At 53.1% G+C, this 18,186-nt stretch overlaps 5 protein-coding genes across 5 annotated transcripts; 4 read left to right on the top strand and 1 right to left on the bottom strand.

Moving 5' to 3' along the window:
* Positions 1-3,461: 3,461 nt before the first annotated feature.
* VOLCADRAFT_106974 (uncharacterized protein) lies at positions 3,462-4,997 on the bottom strand. The gene is made up of 2 exons (XM_002955792.1): positions 4,701-4,997; positions 3,462-4,236 (listed from the first exon to the last, which is right to left on the bottom strand). Exons 1-2 carry the CDS (start codon positions 4,906-4,908, stop codon positions 4,136-4,138), a joined length of 309 nt encoding a protein of 102 aa, XP_002955838.1. The 5' UTR covers positions 4,909-4,997; the 3' UTR covers positions 3,462-4,135.
* A 1,412-nt stretch (positions 4,998-6,409) lies between these two features.
* Positions 6,410-7,514, top strand: VOLCADRAFT_96798 (uncharacterized protein; the record flags this gene model as incomplete). The annotated part of the gene is made up of 2 exons (XM_002955854.1): positions 6,410-6,579; positions 7,298-7,514. The coding sequence occupies 2 exons, from the start codon at positions 6,410-6,412 to the stop codon at positions 7,512-7,514; spliced, it is 387 nt and encodes a 128-aa protein (XP_002955900.1).
* Positions 7,515-8,741: 1,227 nt separating this feature from the next.
* Positions 8,742-9,626, top strand: VOLCADRAFT_96797 (uncharacterized protein; the record flags this gene model as incomplete). The annotated part of the gene is made up of 1 exon (XM_002955853.1): positions 8,742-9,626. One exon carries the CDS (start codon positions 8,742-8,744, stop codon positions 9,624-9,626), a length of 885 nt encoding a protein of 294 aa, XP_002955899.1.
* A 1,568-nt stretch (positions 9,627-11,194) lies between these two features.
* On the top strand, positions 11,195-15,229 carry VOLCADRAFT_96796 (uncharacterized protein; the record flags this gene model as incomplete). The annotated part of the gene is made up of 7 exons (XM_002955852.1): positions 11,195-11,594; positions 11,802-11,917; positions 12,156-12,182; positions 12,552-12,716; positions 13,419-13,613; positions 14,467-14,646; positions 14,819-15,229. 7 exons carry the CDS (start codon positions 11,195-11,197, stop codon positions 15,227-15,229), a joined length of 1,494 nt encoding a protein of 497 aa, XP_002955898.1.
* A 1,092-nt stretch (positions 15,230-16,321) lies between these two features.
* VOLCADRAFT_119208 (uncharacterized protein) lies at positions 16,322-18,186 on the top strand (the record flags this gene model as incomplete). Its single annotated transcript, XM_002955851.1, has 4 exons — positions 16,322-16,470; positions 17,421-17,602; positions 17,741-17,991; positions 18,046-18,186. The coding sequence occupies 4 exons, from the start codon at positions 16,322-16,324 to the stop codon at positions 18,184-18,186; spliced, it is 723 nt and encodes a 240-aa protein (XP_002955897.1).

Below are 18,186 nucleotides of genomic sequence, written 5' to 3'. Positions count from 1 at the left end.
GAAAGGCAGAATGCCTGCAACGAAGGAGCTGAAGCGTGATGTATTCGCCACTCGAATACGGTTGTACGGCAGTCGCATGGAACCAGACTTAGAGGCTCCGATCGCTTCGCTCCGTCGCATCTAAGTCATATTTTCTCTCACATATGTTGGAAGTGCTTATCATGCTCATTGTACTTTTTTTTATGTTGCTTATCTTTGTTGCATCACTTGGATGACTAAAGTTGTAACTTCTTCGCCCTCCAAAATTTTGTGCTCACATGGACGGATAAGACAGCTGTGCATGCACGTGTAGGCAGGTGAGGCTGGGACGTTGTTGTATCGCGTCTTTTCCAGGAAACCGATCGGCGGAGTCAGATACAGACAAGCCATTGACACCAGCACTTGGCCTCGCCGGGTTCGGTCAAGGAACACTTGCAAACATGGGTTACCCTGTTTGTTACCGCGCATGTATTATCCTGACCCTTTTGTTACCCCTCAGTAAGGGATTACCCCTACCCCGGGGTTAGATTACCCACCTCCTTTTGTACATAACATGTGACTTTGACCTCGGTCAATGGAGGCAGCCAAACTTGTTTGTGCTCATACGATTTTTGTTGGCTACAGGCGAGATACCTTGCAATAGAGGATGCAATATATAACCAATAACGCGTTTCAGCCGGGGCGAGATATTATGTTTGGTCCGTTACACGCACACAGCCACACACACAGCCACACGGACATGGACAATCCTACAGGGCGGGGCCCCCTTGGGCGCACAGCGCTGGGGCCCCCTTGGCCCCAAAACAGCCCTCCTGACCCCAACGCGTCGTACGACCCCACCAGCTAGTCTGTGCACTCCTGCACAAACCTGGCAAGTACCTCTATCGAGCCACTGACACTACCACCACCAGAACTCCTGTCACATGCACCTATGGCCCACAAAATGATGCACCTTTCTACTACCCGGAACTCCTCCAAAAATGCCTTTTCGCGATAACGATGATGTGATTACGTCCCACAACAACTACACTAAAACGTGGATTGAATGAAGCTGCTACATGCATGGAATGTTAAATACAGGCGATGACCTAGCTGCTCACATGCAACATCCAAAATATGACTGGGAAGGAAACTTGCACGACAGCAACGTTAACCTGGACTTTACAGCTAGCGAACAGCCCATCGCAGCAATGCCGCATGAACGAGAAATGGCAATGCACACACGCCAAGTTATAGCTGATATTGTTAGTTCGATTCAATAACTTGAAAAAGACAGAATCAACAGACAGTACATGCCTGCCAAACCGGTTGACATTCTTCAGTCCAGACTTCATGAGTGCAGCTGTGACTGCGGCCAAGCAAAATATTGAGCAGCTGCACATCCTGCCTGTCGACATACAACTAACACCACACATGTTCAAGGCACATGTACCCCCTTAAACACCATGCATCATACTGCTGTTGCTGCTGCTGCTGCTGACTGCCTGCTGGTCACAAAACTGAGCATTGCCATGACCTTAGTCTCACACCCCTGTCGCACCTCTCACCTGCAACTTCAACAACCGTCAACCCTCCAGCAGCAGCAAGTCATCAATCCCAGGCTCAAGCCATGGAGATGTCCGTTGAGCAGTACCAGAGCCTAGGGTTTCACCTCAGCATACCCCAGCAGTGCAACACCAAGACGCGGCAGCCGACACCCTGACAACGAAAGAACTCACAAACAAGAAGCCTACCTGTACAACATGTCCAACATGCCATGTGACTGGCCGCTGACAATCGGAGAATGCTCAAGACTCCGCAGCAACAGGTCAGCAGACAATGAAGACTTCAAGAACAAATACGATAAAAAAAACCTGCATCAGGCAGGCAGCGTGCAGCTCTCCACTCGCGAGGATTATCTATGGACGAAATCGACAAGCTTACCAAGAGCCAGGCCATGGCCAGCCAGCTCATGGACAGCCATGCTGCAGCAGAACAGCCCACTGCAGCACAGCTTGCCAGGCTGCAAAGGCTCAATGGATTGTGATTGGTTGGAATTTTGTGAGATGAGTGCCCACACGTCCTTCTTGGACAGTGGCTGATGCATCAGCTGTATATTGAGCCTTTGCAGCCTGGCAAGCTCTGCTGCAGTGGGCTGTCCCGCTGGCTCATGGCTGTCCATGAGCTGGCCATGGCCTGGCTTCTGGTAAGTTTGTCTATTTCTTCCATGGATAATCCCCGCGAGTGAAGGGCTGAATGTTGACTGTCTGTTGTGGGTTTGTCATTGTTGGGGTGTCACACTGTGGGCGGCTCGCCCCAAGAAAAGGACGAGCACCGGGGGCCCTGACCGGGGGCCGAAACACAGCGCAGGGGCAGGCGCGCGGCTCTACGTCCGTCTGTTCCTCCGCGCGCACCTCACTCCCTCACTCACGCCAACCGGGACGCTCTCCCAGCCCCTGGCTAGGCAACGCAGCAGTGCAGAAGACTGCAAACCGAATTAAGTGAGAGCCACACGAGAGGCGCCACACCACCTCTGGGAGACCTAAACAAGCTATCTGCCCCCACTACGCTTGGCCAGCCTAATCGCGCGCTCTCGTCCCTCTTGACCGCCAAAACAAGAACAAAGAGAAAACACCACCGGGGCAGGGGCTCTACTCAGGGGGCTCCACTACACACTCCAAAAAAAAACGGGGCAAGGGAAGACCTACCCATGTCAGGTACGGCCCCTCAGCAGACTCTCCTAGTCAAGGACCCCACGCAGCCAGCAAGGCAAGAGATACACGGAGGACCACGGGCCTGAGACGACACACCACAAAAGCTGAGACACGGTTGCACCGAGAAGGCAAACTCAACGCTGGTACTTGCACACTGGACCTTAAAAAGGCCAGCTAGGTAATCTGTGAAACTGCCTGTGGGAAAGAGTGTTGATCATGCGACTTTTTCGGCTTCGACGGTTGGTAAAGCTGAGTCAGTGGAATCCAACGAAACATGGGCATTAGGAACAGCATGAGTTGTGACATCTCCCATGACAAGGTCATTACAGCTGACTGAATTGGCGACCACATCATGTGTTGTTTCTTGTAGCAGGAGGTGTGACGTTTGGAGCACGGAGGCACAAGTGAAGATTGTATGGAATTGCTGTGGCTGTGGATGGCCAGCTTCATGGTGGTCGACAACTGCCGGAACAGGAGCTCTAGCTGCAGCTGCTTGTATTGCTGGGGCACATGTTCAGGTGCCAGCATGGGCACTCCAGCAGAAACTCGTCGGTTTTATGTGAAGTTTTGTAGGTTCGGTAGATATTGCTGGTGTTTTCAAAATATTCAACATTACAGTCATTTGGTTTCTGACAGTTTGAAAAACTCTTTTGCTTTTTGTGCTACTGGGCCGAAGTGTAGTAGCTGGTACAATACATCTACGGCATCTTCGACAACTATATGTCCCTATGGCATAAAACGAGGGGTAACCCCCCCTTAAGCATAACCCAGGGGTTAGGGTAGGGGTAAGGGTAGGGGTAAGTGGTTACCCATGTGGCTATGTACGAAGGGGGGTGGGTAACCTAACCCCGGGGTAGGGGTAACCCCTTACCAAGGGGTAACAAAGGGGTAGGGGTAACCCCTTACCAAGGGGTAACAAAGGGGTCGGGGTAATATTGTACTGAGGGGTAACAGACAGGGTAACCCGTGTTACAAGTGTTCCTTGTCCGTATGCCGGGCCATATGCTGGTGTCAATGGATTGTAAGCATGTCCCTGTCCAACCTGCCTACACATGCTATCACAGCTGTCTCATCCATCTATGTGAGCACGTATGCCTATTTCGCCTATGTAAAAAAATATTTGCATGCCTCTCTATACACTTCCATCCATGCATATGCCTGTATCAAGCTCACATGTCTACACATACAAACATACATGTTCACCAAACACTTCGAGTGTACAATTGTAAAGATTGCCTCACCAACACAAGCCTTGCAGGGCTGTAGAGCCCGCCCATGGCCCCAGGCTCGGGGTGTGTATAAACTCGCTAATTACACCAACGAATGCAAATTCTGCATGCACGTTTTCATGCTTTTAAGGAGAGCTGCTTCGACCTCCTTCCATGCCGTGCTGATCCTCTTTAGGGATAGGAGGTTGCCCTTGCCGATGGTCTTGATATGGCACAGTACAGTCATCCAGTGCGTTATGATGGTCTTGATATGAATCGGTGTCGTAGCAGGGGTGTCGTTCCGGGGTGCCAGGCCCTCGCTGATGTCGGTCCAAAGAATGCCCGCCTTGATAACCCTGAATGCGAGGGCAGAAGTACGGCCGTCATGGGGAGAAAAGCAGGGAAGGGAAGAGCGGCAGGCCTGCCCTAGGGCACACGTCCGGAATGTGACATGCCACTTAGATTTGCCTACTGCAACAAAGCTCCATGTGAACTCACTCGGTTGCCGCGAGGACATTGAACTTGCTGGCATCACTCTGTGAGTTCATGGGCTTGAAGAGTGCCGGGCTGCTTACCTAATGCGCGACTTCGACTTATTGCTCCGACAACAGGCTGTCAAGCACGCGCTTGCAGTCGATGGGCGGCAATTTAAGAACGGCCAGAAGCTTAAGTGCCCCCTCGCGACCTGCTATGTCCAGCTCTGAGCGGATCACATCTGAAATACTCCCCACATTCTCCTCATTTTAAATGCACGCTCTCCTAAGAGTGTCTAGGGTCTTCGGTGGGAGCTCCGGATGTTTGACCCCAAACGCGGTCACACCTGGTGAAGCGTAAGGCGCCCTTCCAGGCAGATTCTCGGGCGTCATTGGAAGTCTTGCAGAATTAGGTGCACCATAAGCTCGGGCCTGTGCTGCAGGAAGACGGTCAACGGTGTTCTGGTGGTGGTCGACCCGCGCCACCAGGCCAGCATTTTCACCGCCATATGCACCACTATTCCATGGAGTATTGTAAATGTTCGTTGTGTGCATAGTTTATGTGAACAATTGTGGCAGTGAATACGATCGACCGAGTTGTCGATATTGGTCGTCCCTTTGTTTAGCTTGTCCGTCTTATTAAGAGTCCAGCCAAGGGTGTGTAGTATATTTCTGTTCTCCTGGATGGTTCATATGGGAAGGCGGAACAAGTTGCCAAGGGTCCTTACACTGCAGAAAAACACAACCTCAGCCCCAAAAAACACAACCTCAGCCCCACGGCCACTATACCCCCCTCGTGCTGCCCACCAATGCCCTCAGCGGGGCAACACGCACATGACACATAAACCTATCCAAAGAACTTCGAACGACTCTCAGACTCTCATGTGGCGACATCTATAGAGGTAGCTACCTCCTGAACCCGGGAAGATCCCTGCAGGTTCAGCTGACTAGTTTCCCCCTACACCAAGCACTATCCCTTCTGAGCTCCCTAGGCCACACTACTAGGCTAAAAGACTCCGCCGGCTGTCCGGCCGCCCCTCAGCGGCCGTTTGCCACAAACCTGCAGCTGGCAAAGCCTGGCGTGGAGGCGTCTGCGATTGACCGGCGAAGAAGGGAAAGGGAAACTTGTTAATCCATGATTGATTTCTTTTCAGAACTAGCCAGAGACACAATGGATTTCAAGCTAAATTGCGTTCCCCAATCCACTTTGAACTGTATGAATGCGAATGAATAATCTTATTAGGGACAATAATACGGCACGGGAGTTTAATGCCCTCAAAGCAGGAACAAACGCTAAAACTGAATACATAGTTCTAAATCTTCTACTAAAAATTTCCTGCAGCGTTAGAGGCCTTTAATTCATATTGGCGAACGATGCTTCCCGAGCTACCGGGATACTGTAGGTTCAACATGTATATGTAACATGTACATTTACAGAAATGTACTAAAATGAATTCACGAAATGCGCAGCAAATAAGATGAGTAGCCTATAGGCCCATGTCCATAGTCCAGGGCAACGGAGGGGGTTACCCTGGGGCCGTGTTACCCCTCCTGCTGGGTAGGAACTTACAAGGGGGTTACCAATGGGCTACGGGGGGTTGAAGGTGGGTAACCGATGGGTAACCCATGGGTTACTGTAACACAGCAAAGGCGTAACCCGGGATGCTCAGATTGGCATTTGCGTCGTTACATTGCCCCCCACTTAGCAATGGACGTCCTCGGCCATTATTTCGAGCACAGGAGCCATCCCACCTCGCGCCAGTGCGCTGGTTTATCCATTACACCATGAAATCGCCAATTTGCGACTTGCTGGTTGCCAGAATCGAACCGCCGACCCGAAGTTTATTTCGGAATTCGTGCGGTCCCGTCTCGATACCATTGTAACACAGCAAAGGCGTAACCCGGGATGCTCAGATTGGCATTTGCGTCGTTACAGTTACCGACCCAATCAGTGCCTTAGGGTGTGTGCTAAGCGTGCTGGCTACTACATCTCGAAAGGCTTTTTGATTTTCAGCGGCCGGTTATTACATTTTGTATGAAGATCACGTAAATGATTATGATCCTGAAGTCATCAGTCGACCCCGACCGTCCACACGTGTTGGATATCGGGTCAGACGACTCATTGCGCGAAAAATCGTGTCAAAAGCAGCTACGATTGCCTGGCAAGACTCTGTACCTGAAAATCCTAAAGACGGTGTGGACTGTTCACCCACAGCCCACAGGCGGGTAGGCGAAGGTAGGCACAGGCTGGTGGTATACGTGGCTGTAAGGGCCCGAGACGGATCCCTTCAAAAGGGGGGAGGATGTAGTAGCTGGTACACAGTACGTCACCTTGAACGACTACATATACGCGCTAAGCGCGTCACCAGCTCGAGATGCTGGTGACGCGCTTAGTATGTATATGTACTTTTCAGCGGCCAGCTATTACACTAAGTAGCCTGAGCAGCCTCCAAGCTACACTAGGGTTATGACACCTTCACATCGAGCATATTCATCGCTGCAGGGAAGCAGTTTTGTCTTGGAGATGTGATGTTTTCATTTGGACCATAAGCTTTGCAAACACGCACAGCATGCGAAGCAGGTTGCTCGTCGCGGGTTCCCTTGGTGACTTTGCGCTGTATCATGTAACGGTTATGTGGACACTCCGTGACACCCGGCGTGTCATCGATGTGTAGCTCAGTAGACACTTCCGACCAGCACGTGTGATTTAATACCCATTTGCTGATGCTTGTCAGGTTGCCTAGATAAACAGCTGAGCACAAAGGGCACATGAATGCGTTGCCCAAGCATTGTTGCATGTGAGCTGTCAACCTATTCTTTTAGGTCTATATACATATTTAATGTCGTGGCCAGAGATTGGGCACTTCCATTCCCACTCACCTTGATCTGTTTATATGGGGGGCCAGCGCCGCCGTTGTTGTTGGTGGTGGTGTCGATGGTGCAGGCCGCATAGCCGCAGCAGCAGTTGTGGGCAGCAGCAGAAAGGACAGCCGGCGCCGCCGGTTGCGGCGCTGGCAGCGGCGATGCAGCAGCAGGGTGTTGCTGTATTAAGCTGTGGACACGCCAGCGCTTGCAGTAGCGTCCACGGCCAGCAACATGTTTACCGTAAAATCGTCGACACGTCTGCGTTTCCGCTGCTGATCTTCTCTCGTTACAGATGAACCTTTTCTGACAAGACCATCAATAAAAGCGGCTTTTTAGCAGGTATTTCAAACAAATACAAGAGCATATGCAATGGTTATTCCTACATGAGAACTACCTGCTTTAATTCGTGCTTCGAAGCAGTTACTGGAACAATGCGTTTGTAGGACACGAAAGCTACGAATCATACATTTTGAACACCGCAGACATTTTGAAAACTCACCAGTTATTAGCATGAATAAGATCAATAATCCGATGTCGACAACAGCATGTCGCTCAGCGCTGCAAAGATGATTGATGCTTTCGACCCTCTCGGTCGAGCAACGGAGTGTGATCCACCGGCTGATGCCGTTGAGTGTAAACTACCAGAGCTGCATGAGCATTTTATTAGATTACTATAAATAATTGATGATACATGACTAAATGGCATGGACTTTACGTGTTTAGTATACAGGATTGTATGGCATGGATTGACTGCGAACGAGGATCACAGGCGAATTAGAAAGCGGTTTCACCGGCAGTCATGATGATTACCATTGCAGGTCTAAACATTCTATCAGCGAAATGTGCGATTGCGTACCGCAACACCACAGATAGCTTATGGGCTTGCCAAGGAATGCAGGCTGATCACCGGGTTCTTCGATTAATTACAACTCCGGTAGAAGGAGCAAAAATAAGCTCGGCGGCTTCGTACGACCAAGATCGAGGGAGAACCTCGGATAAGTGCCTTTTACGACAGAGATCACGCAGAGACCCGGCAGCTCGAAAATGACTAACGAATCTCTCAATAGGGTGCCTGTATGACACGGATAAAAATGAATTGCGAAGGAAATAAAGGCGGGGGCAATAAGGGAAATGTAGCGTACTAGCTGCTATGGCTCCTCCCCAAGCCGTGGGGACCTCAACCGTTGGGAAGGGCCATTTGCACCGAGGCTGTCCCCCTTGGGGAGCCTGAGAATCTCCCAAACCAATTTTCCCTGGGGAGCATTTCGCCGTGGCTGAAGCGCCCTCACCCAACGCGCCCGACGAGTTAGGGAAGGTCCAGGAGTGACTCGCGCCGCCTAACGCCGTCGATTTCCCGCCCAGCACCATACCTGTTTGTACAGCATATACTTCCCAGCCCTACAGTAGAGCAAAGCTTCAAGCAAAATTTTTAATTGCATGAACTGGGCAATTAGTAAGCAAATTTGACTCTGTTGGTTAGGTGAATACAAACAATAGCTTTGCCTTACCAAATTCACTCGATCATGAAGGTCGAGGACCCCATTAAGAAGAGCATTGCCAAAGCAAATAGGAATAAAAGGCGACGGCTTAGAGCAAAGCAGCTTGAGAATGTCCAGCGCCCGAGCCTTCCGACAAACGTAGCTGTCACAACTGCCAATGCGCAACAGGAGCCGGTTAAGGTTGATAACGACAGGGCCCATGAGGCCGAAGATCTCCATCCGGTTCACCGTGACGACGCTGACGACGCGGAAGCATCGGAACATGCTGACGTTTTCACCGCAGCCGAGGAGGAACCAGATCCAATGCCCGGACCAGCGTCCACATTAACACACGCTGTGCGGGAAGCGTACGTGCGTGACTTTGCAGCCGCCGCGGAGAGCCGGACTTGCTTTCTGAGCAGCAGCGCTGGCGTACTTCGCAGCCTGGCAGGAAGCAGACCTGAGGCGTGCCCCCGGTGCGGCGTACGCTCCCCGCAAGGGGGCCGTACCTGCCCTGTGACCATCATCACTTGGGAGCAACCCATATGCGTAGATGTCCCTGTGTGCTGGTGCACACCCTGTCGGGCGTGGTACAACGTGCGCCCCACAGAGCTCGACTGCCTACCGGACACTAAGCCTGGGTGGGACCTCAACCTCCATCGAGACGGCCAGCATGTTCTCTGGTGGCACCAGCCGCTCCTGCAGCTGTTCAATCTTGTGTCATTCAGGAGCAGGAACCTGAGTGCGGTCGCGTTTTGCTCTGCTCTCCAAGACACGTGGCAACGAAATGGCATCCGCCGTCCAGCTTCCGTTTTGGCAACCACGCTTCGTAAACGCCTTCGGCAAGCACTCCTCCTGTACACGGACTGCCAGGGCGCCGTGGATGACTACCCGGAGGCACACTTAGCACCTGGCCCCGTGGAGCTCTGAATGGGTGCCCTTGTTGTGGGGACACTCTCAGGTGCAGCAGTGCAGTGAGTGGCGCGGCCGCAGCCGCCGCAGCCCCTGTGACCAGTGCAGCAGTGCCGGGGGTCGTGGAGGAAGCGGCAGCGACGGAGGGGCCGGAGCCTGGAGTGGAGCGACAGAGGTGGCCGCAGGCAGCCCTGCTGCCGCTGAGGGCAATGGTACTACACCAGCTGCCACGGCCACCATTGCTGCATCCATTGCTCCAAACCTGAGCCTGACCATCTAGTGTCCTTAATATATTACGGAATCGCTTATTGGTACTTTCCTGAAGTCGTGGTATAACAATTGGTATCGAGCCTGTATTTCAGATCTGGTCTGGGTTCGAATCTTAGCTGAAGTGGTTCTGTAACGGCTGATTATTTTATGGGTGCTGCTCCCTGATCACATTGGATTTCCATGCTTCATCGCACCAGCGTGACATGTGGCTTCATAATATAATGGACATTGTACAGATGTCATTCTTCAATTGTGCTGAAGACAGCTTGCGAAGGTGAACAGCCGGGCGGTGCACTTGAGGCCAAGACCCATGGTTCACATGCAGCCATTGATGCGTCCGAAAGTCTCTGCCCAAGAGGGATCGACAACCTTTACACCAATCCAATCCACTTGGCACCACAGTCTGATCCACAATGCTGTAAACTGCCTGGCCGCCAGCCATGCCATCGCCCCGTCCCCCACCCCCACGGTGCCATAATGCCTGTACACCAAAGCGCGGCAATTCCAACCTCCACCACGCACAACACAAACACAACGCAGACGCACTGCCCTATCCTGCCACAAACACAGTACATTTGTTTTGACAAAACCTTTAGCAAGCAATGCAGTAACTTATCTCGGATGCTGCCGGCAGCACCGTGCATTTCACCAAAATTTTCCCAGTTCCGTGTCCCGTAAATGAGCAATCCGTGAAGGACTACCGTTGGGCACTGCTTCATCAGGAGATTTTGTTAGGGCCACTAGCTGAACTATAGTTTCCACATTTTTAAAAGATAAAATGAGCCCCGTTGGAATGTAACTCAGACGGCTAAGCTGTGCATTTCCGCTGCCAAAAGGACATGCCGAACCTACCGACTTCGACTCAGAGCTCTGCTTCAGCCAAAGGAGCAAAATTGTCCAATTATTTACATGTAGTTTTCGGCTACAAACGCTTATTGCTTGCAGTCTAACGGCTGTGAGTGCAAAGTCGGCAGAGACGTCACGGAATTCTGATACGGAATTAGCACAGAAAGTCCACTTTTCCGGCACCCGTGAGGTCTGTGCTCTTTTTAGTCCGCCAATAATTATACAGTGCCCTAACAAACCGTGGGGCCACCCTTTAGAAGGACGGTGTTATGCATGTACGGCAGCAACGTTTAGATGCCGCAACGTTAGTCGGGTCTCAATCCTAAGATTGTAAGAGCTTATCCCCTGTCTGTACTATACTTCTTCTAAACATAGCTCGCTCTTTGTCCAAGCATTCAGAAAGCCCTAGAATATAACTGTCGGCAACTACATAACATACCTTACCTTTCGTCAGATACAGAAGATTCATTATGGCTGCAACGGATGCGGTGAGGTCCCAGACTGGCTTCTACTGTAGCACATCGGGAACCTATTTCGCAGACCTGCAGAGCCTTTCGGAGCACTACAAATCCGATTTTCACCGTTATAACTTAAAGCGCAAGGTTGCGGGGCTGCCTCCCGTGACAAAGGATTGGTTTGAGGCCCGCAAGGCGCAACTTAGCAGCGCGGCCGCCGGCGCAACGGCAGCACCTGTCCAACGGACATGGATTGACCCTCTCACAAAGAAAAAATTTAACACTGAGAACACGTATTTAGCCTTTGTGCGGTCCAAGAAGTACGCTGAGCTTGTACGCAAGAGCGGGCAGCCGCCACCGGAGCCCATCATTCTGACCCGCCAAGCAGCAGCTGAGAACGGACAGCCGCAACAAGGTGGGTTGAAGCTTTCTCTCTAGGTAACTTGGTACGGACAGGTGTATACAAATTTGAGAGCCTTGCCTTCCCTCGGATGTACGTTTTCCTAACTGTCGAAAACCTCCCGGCGCAAACCTTTTGCCACTTACGCATGCGCCGCTTTTTATACCACTTGTGCCATTGGGCGTGCTTTCCGGCACGTTTGCACCACCCTTTGATTAGCAGATGCTACATCAGCAGGAGCAGCTAATGGCGCAGCGCCCGCACCATCCGCAAAAGTCGCTGCTCCGGGCTTCAAGGTGGTGGCGCCATCGGGGGGTTTGCCCGGGAAGAAGGCCGAGGTTAGTTGCCCGGGGGAAGCGGGGGGAAGGGCTGGAGCTCTTCTTGTTCATCCACATTATGGCAGTACAGCTGTACAGCAGCACGGCTCCTGTTTTACCAGGCTGGCGCCGCGCGGTCGCTTAACGTCAGCAATAATACGCCACCTGCCGAGTTGTACATCGATATTCCCGTATAGGTGATACTAGTCCTAGTCATAATGCCGTGCTTCTCCCGTTGTGTGGCGTCCTCCGCATCCAGTTGCTGATGCTGATGCTGGTGGTGATGGTGATGACGATGATGCCTTGCTGTTCCATGCAAGAACATCAACAAACTTCAGATTTTTAAATTTTCCCATTGGGGTCGTGATGGTCCCCATGTTGATGGGGGCCCTCGGCGGTCTTTGATGCCCCCCGCCACATGTTCTTGTTTTCTTCCGCACACACAGGCACGGCCCCCCGGCCCTCCTCCCCTCCCCTCCACCCCTGCTACCCTGCATGATTCCCCCCTCCGTCCTCCCACCCATCCCTCGCTTCCTCACCCTCACACGTTCCCCTTGCTTCCCTTACACGCTTTCTTGATCCGTGCATGTATCCACCCTTCCCTACCCACCCCCCCATCTCTCTCCTCCACCACCTCTGCCATATCCCGCTACAGGGCGCTGTCGACGCCGTCATGGCGGATGTGGCCGGGGCAGAGAGCGACGGCGAGGACGAGAGCGATGACGAGAGCGGCTGGGAGACCGCCTCCGATGAGGAGATGGCTGAGCTGGCGGATATGGCCACAGCTGGGGCAGGGGGAAAGAAGGGCACCCATATGGCGGTGAGAGCAGTGGGGGGTGGGCGGGAAAACTTCACACGGGGCGGGTAGGTACATACATACATACACAGCTACAAGTTTATACAAGGTCAGGCACTACTGGCAAAGCGTATTTGCAAAGGGATGACTGAATATATACAGGGCCCTTGAATATTTACTCGCCCTCCTAGGTGCCGTCCCTCGGGGTTGACTCCAGGGGCACTAGGTTGGGGAAAGGAGGGGAAGGGTGTGGGGGGAAAGTTCTTGTCGCGGTCCCGGTGGACTTTGAGTAGCAAAAAGGGGAGGGAGGGAGGGGAATGCGTTCTTTGCAACGGCGGTGGGAGCAGCAGCGGTTGGGAGCAGGGAAAGCCGCCTCCTCTTCAAGGAGGTGCGGCCGCCACCGCGCTGTGACCGTAGCCCCCCTCCTCGTGCACCATTATCACCACCACTGCCGCTGTCTCAGTGGCTGCGCTCTTCTTCCCGCAAATCTTCTTCCCCCCTCGTTCTATCCTCCCTATCCTATCACCCGACCCCACCCACCCCACCCCACCCGAACACACACACATAGCACACTCTTGTTGCATATCATGTTGCTCAGTTTATTCTGACACAACCGTCCGTCTGTCTTTCGTTTTGCCCCGTCATCGGGCTCACGACCTGCCTTGCTGTGTGCTGTGTAACTAATACTGCACTCTTCTTCGTTCATTTGCCTTGTTCGCATCACAGGAAGCTTCTAGACGACGAGGCGGCGGCGGCGGCGAGGAGGAGGAGTGGCCCGAATGGGACGTCTGTCGCAGCCTGTTCGACAACCACATGAGCGAGTCCTTCCAGGCCAACTTGGAGTACATGTTCAAGAAGTTTGGGTTCTACCTGCCCGACTCGCAGTACCTGGTAGACCCGGAGGGGCTGCTGAGATACCTGGTGAGCAGCGCAACCGTCCCCGCAACCGATTTCCTGCCTGTCTGTCTGTCTGTTGTTCGTCTGTATGTCCAATACGTGTGGCGGTAGCAGTATCCTCGATCCTGGAACCGGATTCAGGAGGAGGTTGATTCTGGAGATACAGATCTGCATGTAAGCAAGTCTTCTTCTAGGTGTTTCTTTGGGATGGGAGATCAGGAGATAATGAATCAGAATAATGAAGCAAGCAAATAACGCCAACGAGGCCGTCACAATACTCGTCGCAGCCTCTCCTCTGAGATGCGGCTCTAATGTCCCAAATGGTGGCGGGCGAGGCGGCACCTTGTGTGTTTGAAGAAGAACTCGTCAGCGCTTGCATGGGTCGCGGCAAAGGGTTGTTGCGGGTTTTGCGGGCCTCCTCTTGCTGCTGCTGCTGCGGCTGCTGCTGCCGTTGTTATTCCGCGGATAGGGGGACCCATTTGTGTTTTGCGTGGGCGTAACAGTTCCGGATTGGGACACGTAGCGTCCCTGCGTAGTGGGGCTCGATAACCCCGATATCGATAACCTCGACAAGACATCAACACGCGGGAAAGGGTAGCGATGGAGCTGCGGGGTAGGCACTGGGCGTGGGACAAAGGACTGCATGATCTTGAAGGCAAAAGTATATTTTCGCGTGTACTTCATTTAAAGGCAAAAGTAACGACGAATGATCTGTGTAGTTCCTCGCTGCTCTGACCCATCGGCTGCTGTGTCCTCTCCCTCATCTTTTCCTTCCCCTCGTGTTTCCCCTTCGCCATGTGCGCCACCGATGGACGGACGGACGCATGCATTTGGTGTATGTATGTAAATATGTGTGTATGTATGTGTGCGTTGATAGGGCGCCAAGCTGCAAGTGGGCGGTGTGCCGCTGTACGTCCGAGGCGATGACAACAATGCACGGCAGTTCCGGAACCTGCATGCCGTACAACGCCACATGGTAGACAGGTGTCAGTGCAAGATGGTGTACGACGACAATGAGGAGGAGTACGAAGAGTTTTACGACTATGACGTGGGCCAGGTACGTGTGAACTTCTATTTCATCAGTTTTGCGAACTGCACTGTTGCAGATACGGCAGGTAAGTTCGGGAGTAATGGCAGTGGCGGTCAGCATTTGCATATAATCTTCAACATTTGCATGTTCTTCAAATCCTGTTGCGCGGCGCCTTGTTCCGGCTTCCCGCCTGACACAGCAGGACGCCGACGGTGCCGCCGCGACCACCAGCGACAGTGCCGGAGCTGTAGTCCTCGCGGGTGCGGTCCCGGGCACCAGCGCCGTCGCGGTAGCGGGATACGAGCTGGTGGTTGGGGGCGGGGGTGAGGACGGTGAGGGCTTCAGTGGCGGCAAGGTTCTTGGCCATCGGGAGTTTGCCCGACTCTACCGACAACGGCACCGGCCAGAAGACGACCGCCGTTCCGTGTTGGTTAACACCGTGCTGGCACGGTATCGCGCGCTGGGCGCGCCAACCAGCACCGACAGCGTGCGAGATCGCAAGGCGAAGGAGGAAGCCACGGCTAGCCATCGGCATCAGCTGGCCAGTCAACTGAAGATGAGCATGATTAAGAACAACCTTAAGAAGCTGCCGAAGAACTGCGAGTATTGAAAAGCAGCGGAATGCGCTTTTGGTGTGGGCGGGTTTGCGGGAGGACTATTATGGAGGGCTGGGGAGGACGTGCTTTTGGTGGTGCAGTTGATGGTGCGGTCTTATTTGGGTTTCGGTTTTTTCGTGCGAAGATATTATCATAGTTGTAATGTCGGTTATGTGACGAGGCGTGGCTGGCGGACTCTTGTGTTGGATTTTTCATTCTGCTGGAAGCGGCTGACGGCTTGTTTGTTAACAGTATTGCGCGCCGACATGGTGAGTAGCGTATGTTAGGAGGGGAAAATGTTTTCTTCCGTGGTCATGTTAGCTGCAGGCTAATGCTGAGGGTGAGAGGGCAAGAGAGTTCCCTAGGGCGTTTGGTGGTGAGGGGGCGGAGATATGGGGTTCTATTGATGCCGGATGGGATTGAGGTGCAAGCATTGGGCACGATGGCAGGCTTTTGAATGCCCGGCGAGCTGGAGGCTCATCAGTTCCCCCGCGCTATACTGCAAGGTACGAGTCCCACACAGACGCTGGGTGCGTCCGTAAAAGCCGGAGGGCCCCATTGACGGTCGTGGTGAATGGCTTTGGTTTTCTATTAACGTCGTGTTTAAACATGATATGGAGTTTTGAAGCATCGGACCTCCGAGGGGAACCTAGGAACCCCTCCGCGCTTTTTTAACGCTGACACTTAGTAGTTGTGCCGAATTGCAGTACGGCAATGTACACGTCTGCGAAACCGTGTCAAGCCGTGTGTACAGGTATACAGAATGAGTGCGCCCTTAAAGCTCTTATAATAACATCTTACGTCACCACCCCAGCCAGAAGCGCCATTGATACCTCGGTCCTGGACTCCTGGTGCTTATTAGTGAACCTTTTCAGTTGTACGGGATATAAAAAGGAAACGATGGAACTTGGCAAAGTCCAATGGGATTAGATCCGTATCATAGTTAAGTAATCCTATTAAACTTTGCCAAGTTTAATAGAACCGAGAACAATTGTATCTTTGCCGTGGAGCTGCAATAAGTTGCTTGAAAGACCAACTGTCATACTTTCACGAGCATGCACGTTCCTAATTGAAATTGTGTTCCATATAGCGTGCTGTTAAGCAGGATGGGCCTGGACGGCGGAACGATTGTAACTCGCTCAGATGTTCTTCGTGGCCAATCGTGGCGCGTTGCACAAAGCGACAGGTCCAGATCTACGCGAGGTGGCAACGCGTCAAGAGTACCGACGGAAACAGCTGATGAAGCGCTGCGGAGGTAAGGTACCATTAGACTTTGTCGACGCGATACGGTCGTTGTACGTCACCTGCCGATGTTGCCTCTCCATAAGCGTAGCATAGGGTCCTTGCGGGCGAGGGGTATACCTTATGGCACTTCTTGACCCCTTCGAGCCCCAAGTTGTTTCAATTTGCTTGCGAGGGGAATTGGCCTCGTGTATTCACCTGTCAAACCTCACCTCTCATCCCCTCTGACCGCATCAGTTGCGACATGCATGATTGTAGCGTACATCGTACAGCTGCCTTTGTCATGGGTCTTAGTCACTCTGCAGATCCACGTCTCTTCCTGCTCTTCCGAACTCTTGAGGTTTACACCAAGTGGGACGGACCGATTCATGAACCAATCAAAGCTAACCTTCGCAACCTCCGAAGCCATGGTGCCGTTGTTAGGTTTTCTTGTGCTATTAGGACAGTAGTGGGGGAAAGCTGCTTAAGGATCTGGGCCCCGAGTTCTGGGACTGGGTCCTCGCTTTCAAGTATGTGTACCCTTCCCCCCCCAGCTAGCTGGAGGAGGCGTCCAACACCAGTCCAGTGGCCGTCCCAATTTCCCTTGTCTCGCTTTTGGAGCGTTGACGGCCTCCCCCAAAACTTACTCGATAAGGATGCATCTGACTGTATCACTGAATGCAGCAAAGCGGTACGCAACCACGGGCATAGGTACACCATTATCGCTCCGTGCAATAAGTATATGAGCCCCAAAATTAACGTCCAAGAGTTTTAGCTGCGCCTGGCAAGCATAAACGCCCAGCTTCCGCATGTTCCTGTCAGGGTGGAAGCAATACACTGATCCTCTCCCCAGATTAGTTTTTCCCAAGACCTCCAACTCTACTTCAGCCTCCCGTTCCTCAACCTAAGTTAGCGCGGTCCTTTTTTTAACTCTTCCCATCCTGTCCTGCTGCCGTTGCCCCGCTCCGCGTCTCGCTCTTTCAGATCCACGGCCTGGTCCACTTGTGCGCTTAGCTCCCAGCCACTGCAGGCCCCCATCGTGGCGTGCAGCCTGGGCCGGTTGTACAACAAGGATGCCGTACTGCGGTTCCTATTGGCCAAAAAGGGCCACATGACCTCACACGAAGCGCTGCTCGAGTACGCTAACCAGCTGCGAGTAGCAGCTGGTGGGCTCGATCACATCAATTCCCTCAAGGACGTCCTGGAAGTACACCCCGTCCCTGCCGTACCCGCCACACCACACCAAGATAGCACCACCGGCACAGGGCTGCAGCCACAATCCTCCTCCTCGTCTGCACCAGCAGCAGCCGCAGAAAGGGCGACAAGTACAGCAACAGGGCTAGGAATAGCGGCGGCTGCAACAGGCGAGGCACCTGCAACGTCGTCCTCCGTTGGCGCCGCCACCTCCTTCGTGTGTCCCATCACACTTCTGCCTTGTGACCGGCACCCATGCTCCGCATTAAGGCCCTGTGGCCACGTCATCAGCGAACGAGCGTTGGCCAACATCCGCCGGGGCGGCAGTAGTGGTAGTGGCGATGGCGATGCCAGCTGTCCGGTTTGCGGTGCGGCGTTCACCTCCACATTACCCATCCATGGCTCGTCCGAGCAGGTGCAGGCCCTACGGGAGCAGCTGCGAACTGCTGCTGCCGCAGCCGCCGCAGCCAAGGCACAGGCCAAGGCGGGCAAGAAGCGGAAAGCGCCAGATGCACCCGCAACGGAGCCAGCGAACGGGCCCCATAAACAGCCGTAG

Source organism: Volvox carteri (assembly GCF_000143455.1).
Source record: "Volvox carteri f. nagariensis unplaced genomic scaffold VOLCAscaffold_55, whole genome shotgun sequence".
Lineage (NCBI taxonomy): Eukaryota > Viridiplantae > Chlorophyta > Chlorophyceae > Chlamydomonadales > Volvocaceae > Volvox > Volvox carteri.
This window is presented reverse-complemented; position numbering and strand designations above follow the sequence as displayed.